The sequence below is a fragment of the Pongo abelii genome, chromosome 12, assembly GCF_028885655.2.
Source record: "Pongo abelii isolate AG06213 chromosome 12, NHGRI_mPonAbe1-v2.0_pri, whole genome shotgun sequence".
Taxonomy (NCBI): Eukaryota; Metazoa; Chordata; class Mammalia; order Primates; family Hominidae; genus Pongo; species Pongo abelii.
Genome location: NC_071997.2, coordinates 24,655,125 through 24,682,373, shown reverse-complemented (window position 1 = coordinate 24,682,373; position 27,249 = coordinate 24,655,125). Strand labels below are relative to the sequence as shown.

Here is a 27,249-nt window from a genome sequence, read left to right as displayed (position 1 = left end):
CGGACGCGCCGAGGTGGGCAATCGGCTCCTTCCCTTGGGAAGTCCACGCCTTGTGGCGGCTTACGGAGCTGCTGCTTTGGCGGGAGTTGGCGGCTGGTGTGAGGTGAGAGGCGCGGTGGTCGCTCCCCGGCGAGGCCAGGTCAGAAGCGGACCGGGATCATCCAGGGGCTTTCCTGCTTCAAGAGCCTGGTCTGAGCGGCCTGTTCGCTACCTGGCAGGAGTTGAAGGGGAGGGAGCGCCGGCCATGCGGGGCCTGTGGCGGGAGTGAGTCCTTGTGGGGCGTGGTGGTGTGGAGGGCCCCGCTTTGCCCCTTCCTCGGCATCCCGTTCCCCTACATCCAGAGGGGGCATCCAGGACCTGATGTGGGGCAGGTGCCCTTCGCACATCTTGGGGTGGCTCGGGGAGCGCCTGCCACGGGTCTGACGAGGGAGCTGAGGCCTGAGGGGCCCTGGGCGGGGGCTGGGGGGCGCCGAGGCCATGTTTGAGCAGAGCCGGGAAGGTGAAGTTCTCTTGCGGCTCTCTGTAGGGCACAAGCATTCCAAACGGGGGCAGGTTTAGAGTTTTGCCCTTGATCAAGGGCTGAACGCTCAGATGTGCACAGGCTCAGGCGTCAGCGATAATCAAGGTGGAGGCAAACGGGAGGGCTCCTGCTGTCGGGCTAAAGGGACAGTGGCGGCCAGCCGGGCCCTGTGGGGTGTGTGCTCAGAGATGCCAGAGCTCAGCTTTTTCCATTACAACCGCGACTGGAAACCTTGATTTTCAAAAAATGTATATATAACAAGCCCTCTGCTGTTAAACGTTGGTTTTACATCATAAGGTTTTAGCACGTTGTGTAGTCAAAGACGTGTGTGTGTGTGTGTGTGTGTGTATGTATATATGTATTATATATGTATATATGTGTGTATATATGTAAATATGTATTATATATGTATATATGTGTATGTATGTATATATGTATTATATATGTATGTGTGTATATGTATATGTGTGTGTATATGTATATATGTGTGTATATATGTATATATGTGTGTATATATGTATATATGTGTGTATATATGTATATATGTATTATATATGTATATATGTATTATATATGTATATACGTGTGTGTGTGTATATATGTGTCTGAGTTGAATTTGCCCTCGGGGTGCCAGTTTGCATCCTCTGCTGTAGGAGTCCTGAGCTGTGGTGTTAATTGGCAGATGGGAATAACCCCTTGCCCTGGCTTTGACTCTGCTTCCGTAGAGCTAGCACAGACCTAATGGGGTTGGATTTGGGGGTTGGGGGTGGTCTGCAGCTAGGGGACAGATACCCTCCTTGCAAAGCGGGCCTGGGTTTGTAGCCTTCCTGTACCATGTGTCTGTGAACAGGGCTATGCAAACATTTTCAAGATAACAGAGTGCCTTTGGGATGAGCCTCCCGTGGCCCCCCAGACCCTGGGCACTGCAGGGATCCTGATCCCATTACTGCTTGGCTTCATGGCTGGAAACCGAGCTGACTGAGGAAAGGAGGAACGCGCCTGGAGAATTCTTGGGAGGAAGTTATCGTGGGTCAGCTGGCTCTTCCTGGTTCCCTCTTGCACACCGGGCAGACTGCTGGACATACAGAGATGAGCCCCTGCCCTCAGGACACTCTGACCACGTAGGGAGATGAAACCATAGCCCTGGAGGAGGGCTTTGTATGGCTTCTTGCCCCGCAGGCTTGGCCTGGGGATCCCACGGAGGAGAGGGAGGGCTTAGAGGGTGTTCCAGAAGCATCGTGGACTTAGAACCCTGGGCAGAATTGGGTGGGTGGCTGGGAAGGGAGAGGCTCCTAGATGGGCCTGATCAAAGTGTGGTGGGGATGGGGAAACATGATTAGACCAGCCCACTCATCAGGGTCGTGCTGAGAAATAGGGAAGAGGGGCTTTTAGGCCCCAATTTTTGAGCCAGGAGTCGTTCAGTGCTGTTTGAAGGAACATAGATATTTATTAGTTCAGGGAAATATTGTGGTGGGCAGGAGGGGCTGAGGAGATACAAGTGGCGTCTTCTGTGGAGAACGTTAATGTGAGAGGGGAGTGATTGTGGAAAAGTCTATCTTGTCCCCAACTAGATGCTCATTCCTGGTGAGTAGGCCTCTGTGTTCTGACCCTGAGTTGTCCCTCTTCTATTAGCCAGTCCACATTCCCGTAATGTTTGGGTCCCGTAATGTTTGGGTGGTTACAGGGTTGTCTCCTGGTGGGGAGGGGAAGGGCAGCTGAGTAGGACCTGGTGGCCTCATGGCGATAGTCTTCTTCCTCCTTGGCAGTCTCGTGCCTCCTTCCTTCCAATCCAGCCCTTATTCTTTCCCTCTGCATAGAAAGGATCAGCATCTCCGGTACAGCCCCCATCTGTGCTAGGAGATGGCCGGGTGGGTGTGGATGCTAAGACAACCGATCCCCCTCATGTTGGCCTGAGAAGGGCCCTCATCTGGATACTGTGAGACCTTTTGAGGACAGCTGGCTCCTTTGTGGGACCAGTTGGGTGTGGGGTAGGGCCTTGATCTGAGCCAGCCCCTAGTTTCCAGCCTAGGTTCTCCTCACCACTGATGGCCTAAGTGATGTCTGTCTGTCCTGTGATGGGGGGTTGCAGTTACCGCAGGAGGCCCTGGATTATGGCTCAGATTCTTATGGCTCCATCTTTGCACCTTTCCCTGGCTCAGGTTTCTGTGGGGGAAGGAGAGTGCCAGAGGTGACTGGTTCTTCTAGGCTCTCATGGCCACCATGTTGGAAGGCAGATGCCAAACTCAGCCAAGGAGCAGCCCCAGTGGCCGAGAGGTAGTGTGGCTCCTCCCATTCCTCAAATCCCCTGTGCCCTGCCTCCCCTTCTGCTGTGCCCCTCACTCCTAGAGCCTCCATTGCTCCATCCTTCCCTCTCTCCTGCCAAGGACTTGAGTCCTCTCATCTCTCCTCATCGCCCTTTCCAGACTAGCCTGTGGTCCTCAGGCTTTGGGATGAAGCTGGAGGCTGTCACTCCATTCCTGGGGAAGTATCGCCCCTTTGTGGGTCGCTGTTGCCAGACCTGCACCCCCAAGAGCTGGGTGAGTGATGGTAGGGCTAGGCCCCAAGCAGGAAGCTTGGTTCTGGGAGCCGAAGCTCTGGGAAGCTGCTTCCTTTATGTCCCTGCAAGCTTGGCTCTTCCCTGCCCCATGCCTCTGCTTCTGTCTTTCAGGGGAATGGATGCACTGGTATTGGTTATATGGTTGGGCGGTGGCTTGTTCCCAGGCCTGGGAGAGTTGGGTGGGAGAAGTACGGAGGGGCCTAAGTGGTGGTAGGGTGTGCCCAGAGGGCTGGGTTCTCATCATGCCTGTGTCAGTTTTGTTGTTCAGTTTTGTGGAAATCACCCACTCAGACTTCCCCAGCACTCAGCGCATGCTTGAAGACCTCTTTTTTGGTTTGTGTCATGTGATGGTGGTGAGGGGGCCCAGATTTCTCATGGAGACCCGGGCTGCGTCTTCGCTGCTGTTGAGAAGATAACTTCCTGGAGACTTTCATATGCCAGTCTGAAAGAGGGTGATTCTGTACAGGATACAGCACTTCAGTTTTGAGCATGGGCCCCTTTTTCCTGAGCCAGCCTAGGATCTGGGGTCAAACACCTTTTGCGAAATACTGTGCTGTAATCTTTTCTCCTGGAAGACTTAGCAGGCCACCAGGCAGAGCCAGAGGGGCAGTACAGGGGCGTCTCTTTCCCAGGTTGCAAAGGCCCCCCAGGACATGCTGTCTCTCCCCATCTCTTGCAGGAGTCCCTCTTCCACAGAAGCATAACGGATCTAGGCTTCTGCAATGTGATCCTGGTGAAGGAGGAGAATACGAGGTAGTCAGAGCTATGGACTGGAGCAGGCTTGGGGACAGGGACCCTTGGGTGCAGGGCTCCTGGGGCCCTGCTTTTTGGTGCCATTTTCTTCCTCTGATAGAGAAAGAAGGGCCCCGTCCTCTGTTCCATACACAAGCCTGCAGGGAGGGGCAGACTTGGAGCTCTCTTGCAGTTCCTTCTGTGAGCATGTATGGATTGCCCACCGTGTTTCAGGCTGTGAACCTGTACCTGACTCAACAGGGTGAGGGGTGGGAATGGGGCACAGATGGACAGGTAGTGCTTCCTGCTCAGGTGTTCCTAGTACATGGGTCTGGGGTGTGGTCCCTTTCTGATTGAATAGCCTTCTGTGAGTCCTAGTGGAGGTGGGCCCTCTCTGAAGGATCTTCCCTCCTGCTCTGGGAGCTGTGCCCAGGTTTCGGGGCTGGCTGGTTCGGAGGCTCTGCTATTTCCTGTGGTCCTTGGAGCAGCACATCCCCCCCTGCCAGGATGCCCCACAGAAGATCATGGAAAGCACCAGGTGAGGAGGCAGGGAGTGAGATCTGGCTGGCATTTCTGGGATCCTGAATGGGATGACAATGACACTAGGTAGGGGTGTTTGAGAGGGGTGGCTGGGGCAAGGCTTCTAGAGTATGAGCTTTGCCTGGGACGCTTCCTTAAGGAGGAGGGTGAAGACTGGAGGCCATGCCCTGCTGCAGCCTCATACCACTCCTTCCAACCCCCTCACAGGGTACAGAACCTCCTCTCAGGGAGGGTCCCAGGAGGCACTGGGGAAGGCCAGGTGCCCGACCTTGTGAAGAAGGAGGTACAGCGCATCCTGGGTCACACCCAGGCCCCACCCCGTCCCTTCCTGGTCAGGTAACTGTGCTGAGGGGCACTCACCTCTGGGCTGGGGACTCTGTCCTTCTGGAGAGTGAGTTTTGGCCGGGCTTGGGGAAGTGCTGGACTCTCCTCCTGAGTTGCTGGATAGTGTTTACCAGAGTGAGCCGTAGCCTGCCTTCACCACTGCCTCCCATCCCTACATTTTCCCAGCACAGGTCTGAGCTTCTGTTAGATGCAGCACACTGTTCCAGGGAAATGGAGGGGTAAACAGAGATATGTGTGGCTGCAAGGAGGAAGGAACAGGGCTGAGACAGAATACCAGGAAGGGGACAAAGAGACTGTAAGCCAGAGCCAAGAGGAAGAAAAGGAGCCAGCCTTGAGGGTACAAGAATGAGGGGAACAGTCTTGCTAGAGGGAATAGCCTGAGCTTTGGCCCTGGGCAGGAAAGGACTAGGTTTGCCCAAGAAGCTGACGTGATTGGAAGCCAGCAAGTGAGGGGTCGAGAGCTATGGGAGGTGAAATTGAGAGGCAGAAGGGATCAAGTCATGTAAGGCTGTGCAAGTTTGGACTGGATCTGCAAGTGCAGTGAAAACCAGTTGCAAGGTTTTAAGTGGGAAGTGACGACATCACGAATTGGGGTCAAGAGTGGAGACCAGAAGGGCATCTGGAAGGCTGTTTTGTTAATCCAGGTGAGAGATGATGGTGGACAGTAGAGGTTGAAAAGTGGATTGAGAGGTCGCGGTGATATTAACAGGACTCACTGAGGGATTGGACGGTGGGAACAGGGGCAGTGAGGGAAGTAGGAGAAGTTACAGGACAGCCCCATTTCTAGCTTACTTTCTGATGGTATGGACAGAGAACAGGCTTTGGGAGAAATGAGTTGGCCCAAAAAGGTAGTTTGGACAGAGAGAGTTTTGGTACCTGATGTGCTTGTGGAGACACTGAGGAGGCAGCTGCATGTAGGAGCCTGGAGCTCAGAAGAGAGGTTGGGGCCAGAGACACTGCGAAGCTTTAGCATACAGATGGTGTTTAAAGCCAAGGAGATGAATGAGTCCCTGAGTGCAGGTGGGCTTGGGGCAGCATGTGTCAAGCTCAGCTGTCTTGAATGTGCTGAGTGGTCAACTGAGCAAGGACAGAAAGTAGAGGTTGTTGGTGACCTTGACCAGCCCTCTGCTGTGACAATCCCTTGACTTTGTCAAGATTTGTAGTCCCTTGATCTGCCTACCTTGACATCAGCCATCAGCCTCCCTTTCTGTGTTTCCCTCCCTCCAAGCCTAGCAGAGATTGCAGGCTCAGGGTGCTAATAATGCTCTTTTGAGGGAGTCATGGGCATGACCCCCCGCTGTCTACCTTCTCTTTGCACCTGAGCAGCCCAGCCTTGCCAGAGAAACACACACCAGTGGACTGGTTTCCTTGCTAAGTGCAAATGTCACAGGGACACATGGCACTCTCCAGGGCTCCCACCCAGCCTGCTCCTTCTTAGACTTTTCCACTGTCAACTGATTCCCCATCTCATGCTTCACAGAAAGAGAAAAGCCATCACATGCGGACTTGCTGCTTATCCGCCACGTTTCCCTGCTACTACAGCTGTGTGTCTGTCCTCAGTTAAAGCTGGTCCCACGCTGGTGCGGTGGCTCACATCTGTAATCCCAGCACTTCGGGAGGCTGAGCGGGTGGATCTGTAATCCCAGCACTTTGGGAGGCTGAGCGGGTGGATCTGTAATCCCAGCACTTTGGGAGGCTGAGTGGGGTGGATCACCCAAGAGCCGAAGACCAGCCTGGGCGACATAGACCAGCCTGGGCAAACTTGTCTCTGCAAAAAATTAGCCGGGTACAGTGTTGTGTGCCTGTGGTCCTAGGTACTTGAGAGGCCGAGGTGGGAGGATCGCTTGAGCCCAGGAGGCAGAGGTTGTAGTGAGTCAAGTTTGTGCCATTGCACTTCAGCCTGGGCAACAGACCAAGACCCTGTCCTAAAAAATAAATAGAGCTGGTCCTCCCGTTGGGCTGGAGGGACAACCCCACCCACCTGCCCACCAGGGATTTTTGCCCCTGCAGTTATCCCCTTTCCTTCTTCTATCACTAATCCTTCCTTTTTATTTCACCTTTTCTGGTAGATTGTGAAGACCAGGCTGGGTTCTGCCTGGAGAGAGGCTTGGTCCTCCAGTCTCCTTTAGGGTAAATTGAGGCAGATGCTCTGATTCTGATGTGAGGCAGCTGCACCATGAGGTCGTGGGAGAGTAGCAGCGTCTGGTGGGCATGAACTCTGGTGTCAGAACTTCCAGTCCCAGCACCGCTACTTCTTAGCGTTCACTACCAGGAAGCAGTTCTGTAGCTTCCCTGAGTCTCACTTTCCTCTTCTGTAAAATGAGGATAGTGGTGGGGCCTGCCCTGAGGAGCACTGGGCGGCCCTCCAAGTGCCACGGGCCGAGCGTCACTCCTTGCCGCACCTCAGGCCTGGTGTCCCTCCCCAGGCTGTTCAGCTGGGCGCTGCTGCGGTTCCTGAACTGCCTCTTCCTGAATGTGCAGCTCCACAAGGGTCAGATGAAGATGGTCCAGAAGGCCGCCCAGGCAGTAAGGCCCGCCCTCCATTGGGATGGGGATGGTGGGAGCAGAAGAGCAGAGGCTGGGCCAAGCCCTTAAGTCGGGAGCAGTCCCCATCTGGTCCTGCTTCCTGGCCTCTCTGCTCCCAGCCATACAGCAGTCCAGTCCCCATCAGCTGGTGGGAAAAATCCCCTGCTCTTTGCCGACCTTCCCTTTATGTCTCACGGCCCTGCTCCCGCGGGGCTTCCTCTAACGTCTTTCTATCATGGTCTCAACAAACCATTATGTCAGTGTGTCAGTGCAATTAGCTTAAAAGTTGTCTAAAGGCTCCTTTGCTTTTGGGAAATGTGCTCAGAGGAAGAACTCTGCAGCTGAACCGTCCCTCCCTCTGGGGCTGCCCTGGGTCTTTGGCTGCCTGTGTCCTCAGGGTGGGGCAGGCTGGCACTTCCCTCTGGCTCTCCCCGGAGCAGGGCTCGCCGCTTGTCCTCCTCTCTACTCACAAAACCCTCCTGGACGGGATCCTGCTGCCCTTTTTGCTCCTCTCCCAGGGCCTGGGTGTGCTCCGTGTGGCCTGGGACTCCCGCGCCTGCTCCCCTGCCCTCAGGTAAAAACCTTTTGCCTCTAGACATACATGGGAGAAGTCGCAGGCTGGGGCGGGGTGTGTATTGGGGTGTGTTGGCAGCAGCTCCCTGCTAAAGGCCCTCTTAGGGGCCTCTCTGCTCCGAGCCATACAGCAGTCTAGCCTGTGGGGCTTAGATGGAGGTGTCAGCCACAGGGCCTAGGGCCATGGCTTCACCTCAGGGTATTCAAGTAGGACACAGGCTGGCCGTGGGGGAGCTGAGACTCTCACTAGCCCCTTACTCATTTGCATCTCCAGAGCCCCTTTCCTTATCAGGCTCTGCCTTATGTCCACAGAGCTCTGCTGAGGAAGCTTGGGGGGCTTTTCCTGCCCCCAGAGGCCAACCTCTCCCTGGACAGCTCTGAGGGGCTCCTTGCAAGGGCTGTGGTCCAGGCGGTGAGTGCCCCCAGTGGTTACGTATGGGCCAGGCTAAGGGGATGGGGTCTGTTTCTGCTCTGGCCTTAACAGCCCCTCTGACCCCTCCTATTCCAGGTCATAGAGCAGCTGCTGGTTAGTGGGCAGCCCCTGCTCATCTTCCTGGAGGAACCTCCTGGGGCTCTGGGGCCACGGCTGTCAGCCCTGGGCCAGGCTTGGGTGGGGTTTGTGGTGCAGGCAGTCCAGGTGGGCATCGTCCCAGATGCTCTGCTGGTACCAGTGGCCGTCACCTATGACCTGGTTCCGGATGCACCGTGTGACACAGACCATGTGAGAATGTGAGACCCTCCAGCCCCTTGGGCCCCTAGGTGGACACCAGCTCCAGACAGGAGGCACAGTATTGTGTCCTGTGGCTGAGCCCCACTTAGGGCTGTGGGGGCACAAAGGAATCGTCCTTACAATAATCTGGCAGCACCTGCCAAGGCCATTACCGTCATCTCATTTCATCCTCTGAAGACTTTGATAGGGAGGGATTTTCCTGTGTCATGGATAAGAAAAGAGGAGCTTGGGACAAGGTCACACACCAGTTTGGGCCTGAGATAAAACTGAGCAGGGTGGGACCAGAGGATACCTCTGGAGACCAGGATGGGTGGGCAGCCCTGATGTCCGCCTGAGAGCGAGTATACTTATCCTCTCCGCCTTGTAGGCCTCAGCCCCCCTGGGGCTGTGGACAGGAGCTCTGGCTGTCCTACGTAGTCTGTGGAGCCACTGGGGCTGCAGCCGCCGGATCTGCTCCCGGGTGCACCTAGCTCAGCCCTTTTCCCTGCAGGTATGGAGCCAGCTGGGGAAGGCTGGGAGTACCTGGGGTGTCTGTCCTAGGCTCCCTGGCAGCCTGGCCCTCAAAGCCACTGCAGGGATAGCTTTGCCTACTTCCAGTGGGCTGTGTGCAAGTTTCCTGGTGGGCCCGAGCAGGCCACCTAAGAGGCTTGTCCTGCGCAGGAATACATCGTCAGTGCCAGAAGCTGCTGGGGCGGCAGGCAGACCCTGGAGCAGCTACTGCAGCCCATCGTGCTGGGCCAATGGTAGGGGCATGGGAGCGTGGGGTCTCAGGGGCAAGGCAAGCAGCCCTTCAGCACCAGCTTATGTATCCCCCATATACACACACTAACAGCCCTCCCTCACCAAATATCCTGGGGTCATCTAGAATAGTTCCAGGCACTCGCCTTGCCAACAGTCTGAGTGTGGGATATGGCACAGAGGCCTGGATGCGACTGGGGGTTATAGAAGCCATCCTCTGTCCTGGTGCTGGGAGGGGGAAACACCCTCACCTTTTAGAAAGCTCTAGGCATTCCCACAGCTGTTTATGTGTTTGGACCCTTCATCCTGTCATCTGTGTCTCTATCTCAGTACTGCTGTCCCAGACACTGAGAAGGAGCAGGAGTGGACCCCCATAACTGGGCCTCTCCTGGCCCTCAAGGAAGAGGACCAGCTCCTGGTCAGGAGACTGAGCTGTCATGTCCTGAGTGGTGAGGGTGAACCAGATCCTTTGCGGGTGGGTCACTGAACCGTCCCCTCTCTCGGGGTCAGCCAGTCACCAGGGTTCTCCATTCCAAGTGAGTGTCTGCACTTGAGGCCCTCTGTGGTACCTCGGGGACATCTGAAGAAGAATGGAACCCTCCTCCTACAGGAGGAGCAGGCAGCCAGGGCCGTCATGAGGGAGCAGCTAAGTGCATGCACAAAGATGGTGGCCTGAGGCCAGGAGGCTGCAGCTGCTTCCCCAAGGCCACAGCCAGCCCTGCCTTCTGAGCGGAGTCTCCTTAGCTTTGTAGGGGGATGGTGTTAACTGAATGGAATGATACGTGTAAGGGGCTTGGCACAGCGCCTCCGCAGAGGGCCCTTATAGGGAGATCCATGTGTATCTTCTTCAGTGCCCCTCTCGTAGAGGCTGTGGGTTGATGTGTGGGCCCTACGATGAGATCCAGGGAAAGGTCCCCAGCTCCTGGCCTGGCTCTCAGCCTGTGTGTGATAAACACCACTGCTCCGGGTATACGTTCCTCATCCCTGGGGTGGAGTTGGGATGTGTGGCTAGGAAGACTTGCCAGATAATGGAGGGACCAGGCTGCTGGGCCTCAACCTGACCAGCATCTCCACCCCCCGCCCCACTCCAGCCAGTGTGGGGAGCTCTGCGGTGATGAGCACGGCCATCATGGCGACGCTGCTGCTAGTCAAGCACCAGAAGGTAGGGGGTGCAATGTGGTGGGGACCTGGGCGGTGGGGGGTGGGGATGTGTGGCCCTGCTGCTCAGCCCTGCTCTGCCCACCCAGGGTGTGTTCCTGTCGCAGCTCCTGGGGGAGTTCTCCTGGCTGACGGAGGAGATACTGTTGCGTGGCTTTGATGTAGGCTTCTCTGGGCAGCTGCGGAGCCTGCTGCAGCACTCACTGAGCCTGCTGCGGGCGCACGTGGCCCTGCTGCGCATCCGCCAGGGCGACTTGCTGGTGGTGCCGCGGCCGGGCCCAGGCCTCACGCACCTGGCACAGCTGAGTGCTGAGCTGCTGCCCGTCTTCCTGAGCGAGGCTATGGGCGGTGAGTCTTGAGGTGCACGGGGTAGGTGGGATGTGTGTGCAGTGGTGAAGGGAACCGCTCCTTCCTCATAATGGACCCTCCTTCCCCAGCCTGTGCAGTGCGGGGGCTGCTGGCAGGCAGAGTGCCGCCCCAGGGGCCCTGGGAGCTGCAGGGCATATTGCTGCTGAGCCAGAATGAGCTGTACCGCCAGATCCTGCTGCTGATGCACCTGCTGCCGCAAGACCTGCTGCTGCTAAAGGTCAGGCCTCCCCTACGGCCCACTTGGTCCTAGGCCTTCCCCTCTTGGTGGTAGGAATGGCCCATCCCTGCCCGTGCCCTAGCTCTGAAACCTCCTGAGTGCTAGGTCTGGCCTTGCCCGGCCTTTTGCTAGGCCCCTGCCCATGTGCCTGGCTCTCCTGAGGCCACATGGGTGCCTTTTTCTCCCAGCCCTGCCAGTCTTCCTACTGCTACTGTCAGGAGGTGCTGGACCGGCTCATCCAGTGCGGGCTCCTGGTTGCTGAGGAGGTAAGCAGGGCAGTTGGAGACAAGATCCTTGCCTGGAGCCTGGCCTTCTCCAGCCTCCCACCCTGAGTGCCAGCTGCCCCAGGCTCCTCCTCTGCCCTGTGTGTGCTGTGGGGGTGGGCAGCCCCTGGCCTTGCAGCAGGGAAGCCTAGCTCACACCTCTGCTCCCTGTGCCTTGGGATATGGCCACCTATGCCCCCATTCTGTGTGTGTCTCTCTGGATAGCACTGGACATGTGTGCCTCTGAGGTTCTCTGCACACCTCCTGCTCCCCACATTTCTCGGCCACAGGGCTACTGCCCTTGAGGGTGGGAATTCACTTTCTCTCACTCTGCAAGTTGGCCCAGCAGGTGCTGGGGCATGGCTCTGGCCATCCTCTTGGGTCTCTAGGTCTGCTTTTAGTAGTTTCACCTGCATGTACCTGGTCTGGGGGTGTAGGGTTGATCTCTGGCCAGCTTGTCAGAGAACAATGGCTCCACGGCCCCTAGACCCCAGGCTCCCGGCCAGCCTGTGACACAGGGCGACAGCGATTGAGCAGAAAGCTGCTGTGGAAACCGAGTGGGGACTTTACTGATAGTGACAGTGATGACTTCGAAGAGGCTGAGGGCCGGTACTTCAGGGTGTGTTTCAAAAAGCTGCCCCTGGAGGGAGGTGGGAGGGAGGCGGTGGGGAGCTGCACTCACCCCGGCCTGTCCCCTCCAGCTCAGCCAGCAGTCACACTGCCCAGATTTCTTTCTTTTCCTCTGCCGCCTGCTCAGCCCGCTGCTCAAGGCCTTTGCACAGGCTGCCGCCTTCCTCCGCCGGGGCCAGCTGCCCGATACTGGTGAGGCCCTTGTTCCCTTGCAGTCCTCAAGGCAGGCTCTGTCTGTGCTGGGCGCCAGGTCTAGGTCTTCTCTCTTCTGCAGAGTCGGGCTACACAGAGCAGCTGTTCCAGTTCCTGCAGGCCACCGCCCAGGAAGAAGGGATCTTCGGTGAGTCCCAACCAGTCAGCCCAGGCTCCTGGAGGCAGCGGTGTTTGCTGGTGGCTGCTGCCCCCTGCCGGACAGTGACAACCCAACTCTAGGAAGGAGGGCTGCAGAGTACAGAGGGTCTTCTGTCCCATCTGAGCTCTATCCCTCCCTGGGCTTCTTTAAACAAGAGGAGAGAAGCCTGTGCCCAGTGGCTCCCTGTCCTCCCTACCTAGAGCCTTCAATTCTCTCTTCTTTCCAGAGTGTGCAGACCCAAAGCTCGCCATCAGTGCTATCTGGACCTTCAGAGACCTAGGGGTGAGAGGAGCCAGTGTCACCATCTTCTGTCCCCCTGCTCCCACCCCAATAGAGTGGCCCAGGGAAACCCAGCTACTCCACAGGGCTGGCCTGATGGTGCCTCATTAAGACCCTGGGATTTACTTGGTGTCTTCTAGCAATAGATGTGGTGATGGGTTGGAGAAGGTGGGATGGTTTCCTGCCTCTTGGTCTCCCAAATCACTGGCTCATCCTTCTAGGTGGGGTATTGGGGCTGCTTTGACGCAGCATTTGCACTCAAACACTGGGTCTAAGGGGCCAAAGGTCTCAAGGCAGGTTTCTGGGGGACAGGCCTGGCCCCTGGGCCATGTGGACACAGTCCCTGTGGTGAGCGCACTTACGGCCCATCTTCCATGGCCCAGGTTCTGCAGCAGACACCGAGCCCTGCAGGCCCCAGGCTCCACCTGTCCCCTACTTTTGCCAGCCGGGACAATCAGGAAAAACTAGAACAGTTCATCCGGCAGTTCATTTGTAGCTAGAACTGTGAGGAGGAGCCTGTGCCGAGACTTCTCAGCCCCAGAACACAGCTGTGTCCTAGAGCCAGAAGATGGAGAGGAGGCTGCAAACCCTTAGCTGGTCTACAAATATAATCATTGAGGCTTGATTGTCCCTTGCCATCTCTTGCTTTTTCCTTCCTTTAATGTGATAAACAAGGGGACCAGACGAGTTGTCTTTTCCCCAGCCCAGCAGCATCTTTTTGGCGTATGTGTGTGTATTTGCTCTTTTCTTCCCCAGTCCCAAAAAATGCCCCAACTTGTCCCATGAAACAAAGCCCAAAAGAAGACAAACAGCAGAAGTCAAGCTGCTGCTTTGACCCGACGAATTTATTGAAGAGAGCTCTGTCCTCCCTTCTACCGAGAAGAGGCGGCTTGCAGGGCTGGCACCTGCCCACACCTGTCACTGGGCCTTTCCCTGGGCTAGGCTGAGTGGGAGCAGATGCCCCCGTCCTATGTGCAGGGCCTGTGCCGGAGCCATCACACCACCTTGTTGATGATGACACCTAGTTCTTCAATCTCACACTGGACTTCATCCCCCTTCTGCAACAGAGCAGGCCATGAGAGTGTCAGCCCTTCTGTCAGATACACGTACACAAGCCTGTACTTCTCAAGTCTGAGCCAAGCCTGCCAGGCCTTTGGGGCCCTTGCTCTCTTTGCTTTTCGCTAACCTACCTTGAGAAAGACAGGAGGTTTCCTGAATACACCGACACCTGGGGGAGTCCCAGTCAGGATGACATCCCCTGGGTAAAAGGTGACAAACCTGGAGCAAAGCAAAAGGACCCGGTGAGACCAGGGGCTGGCTGAGGTGGCCACAGCCAAAGGTGGAGGGCTCAGGTCAGCCTCCACATGTGTGGCAGGTGGAGCGGGGCTGGCAGGACAGCCCCTGTCACTCACTGGGAGACCCAGGCTATCAGGTCCTCTGTCTTGAATACCATCTGGTTGGTGTTGCTGCTCTGGACCACTTCCCCATTCACTCGGCAGCAGATCTTTAAGTTGTGTGGATCTGAAATGCAAAGATGGTACCTTGGAGTTATCCCTTTTCCCCCTCCAACCCCCTAATATTTTACAAACACAACTGTAGGGGGACTTTGTGACTTGGCAGGTGAAAGGGCTTTAAAGTGCCCACATTGACTCAGTGCTCTATGTTAGAACTTTCTGTATAGACATTGGCCTTCTCAGGCCTCCCCGCATCCCCACCAAGAGCACCAGGCAGTAGTTACAGGGATGGGTTGAGAGGATGTTCCAGACTCAGAAGGGGAAGAGAAAAATGGCTACGGTTTTTGCCTTGAAAGAAAAAGGGCATCTGTGTACAGCATAGGATGACACCTGTAGATAGAAAAATGACTCCTGGGCAGGGCCAAGCGTGGTGGCTCACACCTGTAATCATAGCACTTTGGGAGGGCAAAGCAGGTGAGAACTGATTAAGCTCAGGAGTTCAAAACCAGCCTGGGTAACGTAGTGAGTGCTTGTCTCTATGAAAAATAATAAAAACATTAGTCAGGCATGGTGGTGTGTGCCTGTAGTCCCAGCTATTCAGGAGGCTGAGGCGGGAGGACTGCTTGAACGCAGGAGGTTGAGGCTTCAGTGAGCTGGGATTGGGCCACTGCATTCTAGCCTGGGTGACACAGTAAGACCATGCCAAGAAAAAAAAAAAAAAAAAGACTCAGCATCTATAAAGCAGTGAGGCAATGGTTCTAGCCGGGACAGAGAAGCCTCGTGTACCGGATGCTGGCAGGGGATGGATTACTGTAAGAACATCCTGGCTAACCAGCACTTTTAACTTGGTGGTGGTCTTAGTGTTCTACCACCGTTAAGTAGAGCAGCTGAAACACAATTTAACTTTGCCGAGGACTCTGCATGGGGTGCTGTGAGGCACTGGGGTCTTTGGTATCCTGGCATGGCTGGCCCATATGAACACTGCCCACCTCCACCACAGTTGTGGGTGGCTGTGTGTTAAGAGGCTGTGCTCTGCCCTCTGGCGCACTGCCCCCATCCTGGTGCGGTATCCTGACTGTGTGTGGTCAATGCTGTTGTGTTTCCACAGTGGCTGGGTGAGTCACACTGGCTTTCATCTGTAGTGCGGAAAATGCCTGGGCCTTGCGATAGCTATGCTCCATGATGTTCAACTTAGATCGTTTCAGATGGTGCCAGCCACAGGAAGCCCGATCCACCCATCAGCTCAGTGCTCTTTGTAATTTATTTCATGCACGTAGTTGCATATCCTCTGCAGTTGTGTTCCCTCTAGGGGGCTTGGGAAAGAAGCCCATGGGAGAACTGGTGGCTGAGGATAAGAGACTTGCCCTGTATGGAGTCAGCAGTGAAAGGGCAGCCAGGGAGGGCAGGTGCCACATGTACCTGAACCCATGCTCCTCCCTGGAGGGCTGTTCATCTGTGCAATGGTAGGTACAAGGGGGCAGGGACCAGGGACCTACCTGCTACACTGTCCTTGGTCACCAAGGCAGGGCCCAGAGGGCAGAAGGTGTCGAAGGTTTTTCCCAGCAGCCATTGTTTCCCATTGCGTCTTGTTAGCCAGTCACGAGCACTCACGTCATGAGCCACAGTGAAGCCGGCCACGTGGGCCATGGCATCTGTGGCCTATGGGAGCAGGGGATTTGGCCATACAGGAGGTTAGATCACGAGTGACACCAACACCTATGGCAAGGGATCTCTAAGCTGTTATCCCATGTTAGTAGCCAGAGCCAGCTAAAGGTGGGTGAAGGGAAAGGCAGTGTCAGGGAGCAAGGAGGCTGACTGCTTCCTAGTGTCAGGGACAGCTGGCACCGTGTGTTGCTGAGCGAAGTCAGAACTAGGAGAGGCTGGAGCTGGGGCCTCTGCTGCACTGTGGCCTGGGAGCCCACCCTTTCCACCTCACCTTGATGTGCTTGCCTTTCTTTCCAATGACCACGACCAGCTCCACTTCCCAGTCTACCTCCTGTAGGGTGGGAGAGGAATAGTGAGCCACGGTGGCTTCGGGGCCCATTATCTATGCTCAGAGGCTGTATGCCGTGGATCTCTGTCAGTATGGCTTGGCTGCCATCCCATGTTTGCCATCACCACGAACCAGAGCCCAGTGAACAACAAGGGAGGTGTGACTTGTAGACCCATACATTTTGGGCAGTGGCAGACAGCATCATGGGATGCAGGCACAGGTCCCCACACCACTGTGACTGCAGAAGAGCAACACGTGTCCAGGGCACTGAGTTTAAAAGTCACTCTGGATACTTTTAACAAAGGATAAATATGAAGTAATATCCCCTAGCAATATGTAACCTTACTGTGTGTGAGGCACTATTCTAAGTGTTTTAATCTGTTAACTCACTTTAGTAAGAGAAAGATTGACATCCCACAAAGGACTTGAGTGAGCAATTCACAAAAAGGTAATGGACATGGCCACAAAACATGAAAAAATGCTCAGCCTCTCCCATAATCCATAAAATACACTATAAAATAGATATAATTTGGCCTTTAAAATTGGTGGCTCTTTCTAATAATAACCAGAGTTGGTGTAAGTACACCCGACATCCAGATGTTGGTCTGTAATACCACTCCCCACTAAAGAGCACCGGGTTCCTTGGTCCAAGACAGACAGTACATGATAAGCCTGGAACGTCTTGGCCAGAAAGCAAATATATGCTAAAAGCTTGGGGATGGAACAAACCTGAAGGTCCCTCATTGGCCAAATTGAGGTCACCCAAAGAATGTAAACGATGGATTACAACCAATTGAATAAAAACAAAGAATTCACAGTGATATTGGAGACACAGGAATAAAGAGGGAGGCAGCTTTTTTTCTTTTTTTTTTGAGACAGAGTCTCGCTCTGTTGCCCAGGCTGGAGTGCAGTGGCGCGATCTCGGCTCACTGCAAGCTCCGCCTCCTGGGTTCACGTCATTCTCTCGCCTCAGCCTCCTGAGTAGCTGGGACTATAGGCACCTGCCACCACGCCTGGCTAATTTTTTGTATTTTTAGTAGAGACGGGGTTTCACCGTGTTAGCCAGGATGGTCTCGATCTCCTGACCTCGTGATCTGCCCGCCTCGGCCTCCCAAAGTGCTGGGATTTCAGATGTGAGCCAACGTGCCCGGCCAGGCTTTTTTCATAGAAGAATGCCAGCTAATAAAAACTGCATGATTTAGAAAAATCATTGTTCTTGGCTGGGTGCGGTGGCTCATGCCCGTAATCCCAGCACTTTGGGAGGCTGAGGCAGGTGGATCACCTGAGGTGAGGAGTTCAAGACCAGCCTGGCCAACATGGTGAAACCCCGTCTCTACTAGAAATACAAAAAATTAGCCAGGTGTGGTGGTGCATCCCTGTAATCCCAGCTACTAGGGAGGCTGAGGCAGGAGAATTGCTTGAACCTGGGAGGCAGTGGTTGCAGTGAGCTAAGATGGTGCCACTACATTCCAGCCTGGGTGATAGAGTGAGACTCCATCACAAAAGAAAAGAAAAGAAAAATCATTGCTTTTCATCCCCCAGTGCAATAATGGATTCAGTAAGGATGACTACAGGATCCTTGGATAAGAATCTATGGGGCAATAAGATAGTTACGTGATCTCAAACTACCACACAGATTGCTTATTAATTATAAAAGTGGAAATGCATCTTCACAATGGAGGGACCTAGTGAACATCAGCTAAACCAAGTGATCAAATTCTGGGACCACTGACATAAGCCTCCCAGTCGGATGCAATGGGAAATGTATAACATCTTTGTAGATCTCTTGATAAAAATACTTACCCTGACACTAATCATGAATAAACAACCAGACAAACCCAGGATGTGAAACATGCTATGAGACAACTGGATTTTTCAAGGAAAGGGCAGGGGGGATTGTTTGAGATCAGGAGTTGGCAAACTATGGCCAGCTCACCATCTGCTATAATCAACTTTGACTGGAAACCCATCATTCATTTCTGTATCGTCCCTGGTGGTTTTCACACTATAACAGCAGAGTTGAATTGTTGCAAAACAGACCATATGACACTCAAAGCATAATATTTACTAATTGGCCCTTGATATGGTTTAGCTCTGTGTCCCCACCCAAATCTCAACTTGTAGCTCCCATAATTCTAACGTCCTATGGGAGGGACCCGGTGGGAGATGACTGAATCATGGGGGCAGGTCTTTCCCGTGCTGTTCTCATGATAGTGAATGGGTCTCACGAGATCTGATAGTTTTAAAAATGGGAGTTTCTCTGCACAAGCTCTTTTCTGCCTGCTGCTATCCACGTAAGATGTGACTTGCTCCTCCTTGCCTTCTGCCATGATTGTGAGGCTTCCCTAGCCACGTGGAACTGTAAGTCCAATTAAACCTCTTTTTTTTTGTAAATTGCCCAGTCTCGGATATGTCTTTATCAGCAGCATGAAAACAGACTAATACAGCCCTTTAAGAAAAAGTCTATGGAACCCTGTTTTAGGTTAAAACTACTAAAGAGATGTAACTGAATACAGTGTGTGGCCTTGGTTGATCACAGTGCAACAAAGTAACCAAATTAAAAGTCATCTTTGGGGCAATTGGATTTCATATTAAATATCATTCAAGTTGATTTTCTTGGTTGTGATAATGGTATGGTCACGCAAGCCGTTGTCCTTATAAAATGTCTATTAAGTTTTTATGAGAATATTTGCAATGTGTTTTAAAATGTCTCCTTCACTCCACCCCCTGCCAAAAAAAAAAATATGTGTTTGCCATGTGAAGGGCAGGGAGAGGAGAAGGGAGAGAAAGCAAATACGGCAAAATGTCTACAGGGAAACCAGGTGAAAAGTATATGAGCGTTCACTGTATTATTTCAGCTTTTCTATAATTCCCAAGACATTTCTAAAATAAAAATTTGAGAGGAAAAGTAACCAGTGTTAGGGTATATACACTAACGATGGATGTGTAAGTTGCTTTTACAATTTGTTTAAAGGACAATTGGGAGATTTTCTCAAGAGTTTTGAAACACTGCCTATAGTTTGATAATATTCAAATCCTAAGAGTTTATTCAAAGGAAATAATAAGGCCAGGTGTGGTGACTCAACACCTGTAATCCCAGCACTTTGGGAGGCTGAGGCAGGCAGATCACAAAGCCAAGAGATCGAGACCATCCTGGCCAACACGGTAAAACCCCATCTCTACTAAAAATACAAAAATTAGCTGGGTGTGGTGGCGGGCACCTGTGGTCCCAGCTACTCGGGAGGCCAAGGCAGGAGAATCACTTGAACCCAGGAGGCAGAGGTTGCAGTGAACCAAGACTGTACCACTGTACTCCAGCCTGGCAACAGAGAAAGACTCTGTCTCAAAAAAAAAAAAAAAAAGGAAATAATAATATATTAGTGGACATGCAGTCTTTTCTACATAAGGATGTTCATTGCGACATTTATTTATAGAAACCAAAAACTGGAAACAAGTATCCAGCAGTAAGGTACTCAGGAATATAAACTACCCTGTACATCACAAAACTCCATGGTAACGTAAATATGTCAGGGAGAATACTTAATGGCATGAAAAAATGCTCCTGATGGAGTCTTAAGTAAAAGGTAAGTATATGTACAGTATAAACATATACAGGAGTGGAGAAACACTGGGAAGGTAGACAGAAAAACATTAATATTCCCAGCCATGGGCAGTGGGATTATGGGTGACGTAATCTTTAAATGTTTATCTCTATTTTATCTACAGTGAAGGTGTATTGCTTTTGTAATCAGGAAAATGTACATTAACTTTTTTTTTCCAAGGCCAGTGTTATTACTGTCTGTATAGTCCCGTAGAGTTTCTGTTGGATGCACTATTGAGCGAGAGGTGGCTCCAGTAGGCTCAATACTGAGCTCAGAACGCCCTTGTGATGGGCCCAGTGACTAGGGAGGGCAGTGGGGAGACACTGACCTGGCTCTGTGGTGGGAGGACCACCTCATCATAGGGCCCCACGATGGAGCTGGCAAACTTGCTGAAGATGATGGGCTCCTTGGGCACGGGCACGTTCTGTTCTTTGCAGTGGTCCACATAATTCATGCCCACACACACCACCTTATCTGGCCGTGTGACTGGAGCCAGGAAGGTTACCTCCGACCGTGGTAGGACTGGCAACTGGACAGCCAAGGCTCTGTAGAGACCAGAGCAGGTCAGAGCAGGTCTGGCTGGGAACAGGTGGGCAATCCCGGGCAGGCTGGGCAGATCCTGCAGCAGCTACAGGTTTTGCTTTTTGAAATCTATTTTCTAGCTCTATCAACCATCAGAGTCAGTGTGAAAATCACTGACTACTGTCCTTTGCTATCAGAGCAGGGCTTTTATTTATCCAGTGTTGATTTCCTCTCCCCCTTAGGTAACTCATGTCCATGTAAAAGATACAAACTGGAATACATGGAAAGGTCTCCCTTTCCCCTTCTGGTTACCCCATTCCCCTGGCTCTTCGCAGCTACGCTGTGGATATTCTTCTCCCACCCTTTTGTATGCAAATGCTAGCACACTATTTACATCTTTTAAAAAAACAACTGATTTTGGAGATCTCTCCTTAACAATATGTAACAATACATAGAGAGTGTCCTCTTTATTTCTTGTGGCTGCATATTACTGCTCTATAGAGATATACCCAAGTCCCTAATGAGGGACATGGAGGTTTCCAATCTTTGCAGAATATGGCAATATGGGAACATACTGTTAATACTGTGGGCTGTGAAACATTTGTATTTTTTTTCCATTTTAATAGATGAAAATGACATCTTAAAGTATTTTTAATTTATTGTTCATCAGCCCTTAGACCAGATTCTATAGGGGTCCAGGCTTCAGGGCACTCTCACCTAATCTAGTCCAAACCCAGGAACCAACTGTCTTATAGAAAACCTCCTTGCAGTCCTCTCTCCTTGTAGGAGCTGGGAGTCTATATCACTCCCCCAGCTGCATAAGATGCCTTTTAGGACCCCTGGGCCCAGACCCATCAGTCAGGCCAGGATTTCATTCCCAGAGGAGGCAGTGTGATGAAATATAGAGTCCTGGTTCCAGCACCAAATGTATGGACTTGAAATTGTTAATCACCTCCCCGAGGTCTCAGTTTTCTCCTCTGAAAACTGAAGATGTTACTATATAAGATTTCTAAGGATCTTTTAAGAGAATGGGAGAAAAGGAAAGGTGGGGTTACTCTGCTCCCTTGCAAAAGAGCTACCTGCTGGTGCTGTTTCCCAGAGCGGGGAGGGTGCGGGGGGGACCAGGGCAGCTGCGTCAGGGCGATGCTGCCCACTTACTTACCTTCTTGCCACTGAGAGGGTGGCCTCTCCCTGCTCTAGGAACTGTGTCATCGTCTTCGGGAGTGTGGGGTCAAAGGCATTGAGGTTGATAACCCCTCCACCATTCCCTGTCTCCAGGCCCAAGTGAGGCCCCACCAGGTGGGGTGCCTGGAACTGCACTAGTCTCATGTCTCTGGAGGGTTGAAAGGGCCACTTCTGAGCCTGCAGCAGAGCTGTGAGTAACCTTCTTCTACCAGACACCAGCATCAGAGCCTGCAGAGAAAAATGCAGCATCCAGGAGATGGAGGATCCCAGAGCCATCATCAGCATCCCTGGAATTCCTAGGGCTATAGCCCAAGGCCCTTTGCCCCATCAACCGCTCCCTGCATACCACATGGGAAGTGGTCCAGGCTTGTATTTTACCTGCTATACTTCATAAGGTGAAACTTTTCTAGAGGAGCAACTACTACATGCTACGTAGTAAGTCCCAGGGATTCCAGGGTTCCTTCAACCAGTGCTTTCTGAAAGTTCCCACTGTGCTTGGCTCTGCTGTAGGTATTGGGGAAACAATGCAAGTCAAACTCAGCCCTGCCATTCTCCCTGCATAGGTCACAGATGTTAACAAGTGATTTAAGATTCAGCTATCAGGACTAGTGCTGTGAAGATGGTCAGGGGCTCTACTCTTGTCTAGTTTCTTGAGGAAGTGATATGAGCTGAGCTGGGCTAAATGAGCAGGACCAGGAATTAGCTGGGTGGCAGCCCAGCATGGGCAAGTGAAGCTGGTGAATTATGAATGCTAGCACAGCAGCCATAAGCAATTTTTTAAATGCTATTTTGGTCCTGTTAACCTCCTATTTAAAATGGTTTCCCCTGCTCACATGATCAAGCTAGAACCTCTACCAGGCTGTCCCAGTCTTCTAGGAGCAGCGCCCCCACCTGCCTCTCCAGATAATAATTATTTCGTTTCTCCTGATAGAGAACAAGTTGCCTGAGGGAAGAGGCTGCAGACAAACAGCAAGGTCTGGGCCTGACAGCCATCACTTGGTCATCTCCTCCCTGGATCCAGGGCACATGTCTGTCTCTTTCACTGCCCAGCACTGTGCCTGGTGCACAGAAGGCTCTCAGTGTCTTTCTGCTGAATGAACAAATAAGTGACAGAAGCAGGGGCTTGACATTTCACTACTTGGGAAAGCTTAGTGCTTGTTAACTTCAGGAGACATGGCTGTGCCTTTCGTCCTCAAATCACCTAGAAAATATCCACAAGGGCCAGGCGCAGTGGCTCACACCTGAAATCCCTAGCACTTTGGGAGGTCGAGGTTGGTGGATCACTTGAGGTCAGGAGTTCAAGACCAGCCCGGCCAGCATGGTGAAACCCTGTCTCCCCTAAAAATGCAAAAAAATTAGCCAGGACTGGTGGCGGGCACCTGTAATCCCAGCTACTAGGGAAGCTGAGACACGAGAATCACTTGAACACAGGAGGCAGAGGTTGTAGTGAGCCAAGAACATGCCACGGCACTCCACTCCAGCCCGGGCAACAGAGCGACTCCAAAAAAAAAAAAAAAAAAAAAAAAGAAATTATCCACAGAGCTCAGGTCCTGTTTTGAGTCCAAGGCTCTACTTAAGGACAAACACTATTCTCTTGTTTTGTTCTGAATCCAAGTCTGGCCACTATTCCTTACCACATGGTGCCTTCCCTGAATGGTTCCTTGCTCTTACAACAAAGGCTGTTTGTATTGTACAGCCTTCTATGCCCAAAAATGTGGAGGCAGCTGAGCCCCAGACTCTTGGTCCTCACCTGGAGATTCAATCTGCCTTGTTCAGTTAAAGACTCATTACACTTAGGTCACCACTGTTGTGGCTCGCCAGTTTGACTAGAAAAACGAGGGTTTTGACTTCTCTGCCCTGCTGTCTTACACAAGCACCAACTGTGCCACTGTCAAAAAGCTGTTTGAGCCAAAGTGCACACACTCAGACACTCCACATTCTAACATAACAGTAACTGCTGCTGCTGAATGCCAACTATTAAGTGCTCTACCTACAATGTCCAATTCTTTTTTTTTTTTTTTTTTTTGAGATGGAGTCTCGCTGTGTCGCCCAGGCTGGAGTGCAGTGGCACGATCTTGGCTCACTGCAAGCTCTTTTTCCCGGGTTCACGCCATTCTCCTGCCTCAGCCTCCCCAGCAGCTGGGACTACAGGCGCATGCCGCCATGCCTGGCTAATTTTTGTATTTTTAGTAGAGACGGTGTTTCACTGTGTTAGCCAGGATGGTCTCGATCTCCTGACCTTGTGATCTGCCCGCCTCGGCCTCCCAAATTGTTGGTATTACAGGCGTGAGCCACCGCGCCCGGCCTGATTTAATTCTTGATACTTGTGGAAGGTAGGTACTGTTAGTCCCATTTTACAGATGAAACAGTTAAGGCTTAAAGCGGTTAAGGGATTTGCCCAAGGTTACACAGTCCTAAAGCTAGGAGGGGAAGGAGCTGGGATGTGAATCCAAGTCCAAGTGACATTGAAGTCCTTGGTTCAGAAGCTTGTAATGCAAGCAAGAAAATCTAGCTTCAGCCCCCATTTTCCTACCAAGGACATTTTAACAGAATGTTGTGGTGAGAAGTGGGGACCTTCCATAGGAAATCCTCCAAAGGCCCTAAAGATTGTAGTGAGAAGTAGGGACCTCCCACAGGAGATCTTCCGGAGGCCGTAACTGCTAACAGCCATGCGTGGGGAAACTACAGGCGCCCTCTGGCTGTTGCCTCAGGGACGAGGCTGGTTACCAGCTCTCCAAGAGAACCCCAGGCCCCACTGACTGTTCCCTTCCCACCTGACACACACATGCAGGTTCATTCCAACCTTACAGCAATCCCCTCAGGTAGAGCGCCCTCACTTTACAGAAGAAGACACTGAGACTCAAAGGGATGACGTCAGGTGCCCAAGGTACTAGTCAGAAAGTGGCCCTGGGGCTTCTGCAACTACCACTATGTCACACAGCCCGAGCTCAATCCAACTCTGCAAGAGTCCATAAGCAAAGGGGCGGCGACGTGAGGTGGAAACAGTAGCCTGAAACGTGGGTGTTCACGTCGGATCTCATCCCACCGTCCACTCGCCTGGAAACCCCCAGTTTCCCCATATGCCCAGCTTCGTCCCCTGCAATTAGTGAGGGCTCACATGGGTCCGCCCCATCCGTGTGGTCGGAAATGGCCGGGGACCTGGTTCTAGTTCTGCCCTCTGCGGGAGACCTGCGCCAGGGACACCCTTCTGGCCTAACCCAGCCAGGCCTGGTCTACCTGGCGGCGGCGGCGGCGGCAGCCGGTCCTCCTGAGCTGAGTTAGGGCTCGCGGGGCGGGAGGTCAAGGGCAGCAGGCGCCTGAGCACTGGCACCAGTGACCGCAGCCAGCCGGGGAACTACAGCAGCGGCGAACCCACTGCCGCTTGGTGCGCACTCCAGCCAGAAGCGGGCGCGACCCTGTGACGTCACAGGCAATGGCCACTAGCAGGGCGCCAATCCCGGAGGGGCGGGCCCATCGTGGGGCGGGCGGCTCCGGGGGGTCTTCAGGCTCCGGGCACAGCCATGCGCCCGCCGCGTTCTCTGGAGACGCTCGCTCTCGGAGGGACCCTGCAATTGCCCGAGCCCGAGAGTGGGCGCTGCCTGAAAGTTTGTCCCTGGGCGCTTCGCTAGCCTCATCCGGTCTCGGCCCTGTTCTGGGCCTGGCGCCGTTCCCATTGTTGGGGAAAGTGGTCTAGGAGACCAAGGCAGCGTGCTGGGTGGCAGAGAATGATTTGTGGCTTCTGATTCTGACATATGTCGTTGAGGAGGGGAGGGATGACTGCCCCTGTTTTACTTATGGAGAACCTGGGGCCAGAGCTGTTTTCCCAGGATGACACAGGCGGTGAGTAGTGGAGCTGGCATTCCTGACCCCAAAGCGCAGTGTTTCCCAGCCACTCCCAGCAGCCAGGCCTTCACCTGCACTGCCGGGCGCAGGTGGGGAAGTGGGGAAATGGGGCTCCATCCCCTGCAGAGGGCAGGCGTGCAGGGAGCAGCGGCTGAACTCCACAGACAGCTACAGCTGAGCTCTTCAGCTGCCGGCTTTGAAGAGTGTGAGGGGCTCTGGGCAAGAGGCCCCCACATTACTCTAGGACCAGATCATCAGGAGCTTTACTTGTCCCACGAAGGAGTCTGGACCTTGTTTAAGTGCACAGGAGACCGCTGGAAGGTCCTCAGTGGCGTGCCATGGCCCGACTTCTATTTGAGAAGTTTTTCTCTGGCCACCCGTCTAAGGAAAGGTGTCTGGGTGGGTGGTGCGGGTGAGAACAATGGTGGTGTGGTGCTTGGCGGAGGTGAGTGTCCAGAGATGTTCAGGAGGAAGAACTGACAGCTCTGGATGACAGAAGGTGGAAGTGAGAAGGAAGGAGGTACAAGGCCGACTCCTGGGTCTCTAACCGGGTAGGTGCAGGGCCGTTGATGGAGACAGGGCTTCTGGAGGAGCAGCGGGTCTGGGGAGATGATAGTGAGTTCCAATTTGCATGGGACATCCAAAGGGCATTGAACGGTGGGCAGTTGGAGACATAGGTCTGGAGCTTGGGACTTCAGCCTAGCTTGCAGAAGGTCACCACAGATATAGAAATGGAACCTATGGCCGGGTGCGGTGGCTCACGCCTGTAATCCCAGCACTTTGGGAGGCCGAGGCGGGCGGATCACGAGGTCAGGAGAGCGAGACCATCCTGGCCAACATTATGAAACGCCGTCTCCACTAAAAATGCAAAAAATTAGCCGGGCATGTTGGCGGGCGCCTGTAGTTCCAGCTATTCCGGAGGCTGAGGCAGGAGAATGGCCTGAACCCGGGAGGCGGAGCTTGCAGTGAGCCCAGATCGCACCACTGGGGGACAGAGCGAGACTCCGTCTCAAAAAAAGAAAAAAGAAATGGAGCCTATGGGGGTGGCTGTGATCAGGGGGATATGCTGAGGAGAACCTGGCACAAGTGTTTCTTTAAGCCATAGCTCCCAAAGACTTTCTGAAAAGCTAAGTTACAGCCTGAAAGAAAAGATCTTCAGAGGCTATATTTGATAAAAGACTTGTATCCAGAATATAGAAAGAGCACTTAAAATCAATAGATAAAATCAAACAATTCAATTTTTTAAATGGACAAAATATTTGAACAGACACTTCACCAAAGAAGATATACAGATAGAAAATTAAGACATGAAAAGATGCTCAACATCATTAATCATTAAGGATATGCAAATTACAAGCACAATGGGACACCGTCTCACACCTACTAGAATGGACAAAGAAGACTGATTATACCAAGTATTCGCAAGAATGTGGAGGACCTGGGATTCTTGTACACTGCTTATGGGATTATAAAATAGTATCACTACAATTGAAAATCATTTGGCAGTGTATGAAGAGAGTTAAACATACTCCTACCATATGACCTAGCCATTTCAATCCTAACTATTGACAGTATCGAATTGTACCTTAGCCCTTTGCTCCTAGAAATAGTGAAGGTTAAGGAATCCCTCCACTCCTTTGTTCCAGAAAACACCCTACTGGAAAGAACCAGTGACTTTCCATATAGCTTGGATAAGAATCCTGAATGTCCCCTCATGACCAGACCATACACAGACCCTCTAAATTCCCATTCTTGGCATCATAAATGATTAGCTGGACTGCTTGTCCCCACAGATCAATAAGAACAAAATGCCTGTAACCAAACTTTGGTTCAGATTCTCTCCTTCTCCAAGCCCCTGAGCTTTGGCCCACCCGCAGCTTGTGCCAACCCACCACCCTCCTGAGGGTCCCTGCTGAGAACAGGCTGTCTGCAGGGTAAGACCTGCTCGATCGTGACACTCTTGCTCAGCCCACTTTCCCATAACAGTTCTTTCTAGCCACGTTTACGCCTCCCTATACAAGGTCAGCCCTTTGCCTAACCTCTGAGACACTTGAGGATCACATCCTCAGACTGTCTCCCTATTGTAATAGTCCCCCCCCACACCCCCACAACAATCCTTTT

General features: G+C 52.8%; 2 protein-coding genes and 1 long non-coding RNA gene across 13 annotated transcripts; 2 read left to right on the top strand and 1 right to left on the bottom strand.

Moving 5' to 3' along the window:
* GPAT2 (glycerol-3-phosphate acyltransferase 2, mitochondrial) lies at positions 1-13,242 on the top strand. Of its 7 annotated transcripts, none has more exons than XM_024242673.2 (22): positions 1-103; positions 2,680-2,794; positions 2,944-3,057; positions 3,757-3,830; positions 4,243-4,347; positions 4,557-4,685; positions 7,121-7,220; positions 7,661-7,794; positions 8,106-8,205; positions 8,302-8,514; positions 8,891-9,013; positions 9,184-9,266; positions 9,592-9,710; positions 10,353-10,423; positions 10,509-10,767; positions 10,857-11,005; positions 11,194-11,271; positions 11,756-11,887; positions 11,970-12,090; positions 12,173-12,238; positions 12,477-12,532; positions 12,913-13,242. In XM_024242673.2, the coding sequence occupies exons 2-22, from the start codon at positions 2,732-2,734 to the stop codon at positions 13,027-13,029; spliced, it is 2,406 nt and encodes an 801-aa protein (XP_024098441.1). In that variant the 5' UTR covers positions 1-103; positions 2,680-2,731; the 3' UTR covers positions 13,030-13,242. The 7 variants fall into 7 exon arrangements, with proteins under 7 accessions (XP_024098441.1, XP_024098442.1, XP_024098440.1 ...); XM_024242674.2 differs by having other exon boundaries at positions 1-139; positions 10,527-10,767; XM_024242672.2 differs by having other exon boundaries at positions 1-139.
* Positions 11,814-24,770, bottom strand: LOC112132057 (fumarylacetoacetate hydrolase domain-containing protein 2B). 5 transcript variants are annotated; one of them, XM_054547134.2, is made up of 10 exons: positions 24,523-24,700; positions 21,664-21,789; positions 21,263-21,513; positions 19,907-20,123; positions 15,920-15,979; positions 15,480-15,642; positions 13,942-14,050; positions 13,720-13,807; positions 12,447-12,526; positions 11,814-12,302 (listed from the first exon to the last, which is right to left on the bottom strand). In XM_054547134.2, the coding sequence occupies exons 3-10, from the start codon at positions 21,505-21,507 to the stop codon at positions 12,254-12,256; spliced, it is 1,011 nt and encodes a 336-aa protein (XP_054403109.1). In that variant the 5' UTR covers positions 21,508-21,513; positions 21,664-21,789; positions 24,523-24,700; the 3' UTR covers positions 11,814-12,253. The 5 variants fall into 5 exon arrangements, with proteins under 5 accessions (XP_054403109.1, XP_054403111.1, XP_054403108.1 ...); XM_054547136.1 differs by lacking the exon at positions 21,664-21,789 and having other exon boundaries at positions 11,814-12,339; positions 24,523-24,702; XM_054547133.2 differs by lacking the exon at positions 21,664-21,789 and having other exon boundaries at positions 24,523-24,702.
* LOC129057482 (uncharacterized) lies at positions 24,764-26,951 on the top strand. The gene is made up of 2 exons (XR_008522047.1): positions 24,764-25,679; positions 26,396-26,951. It is a non-coding gene; the product is annotated as an uncharacterized LOC129057482 (long non-coding RNA).
* Positions 26,952-27,249: the final 298 nt, after the last annotated feature.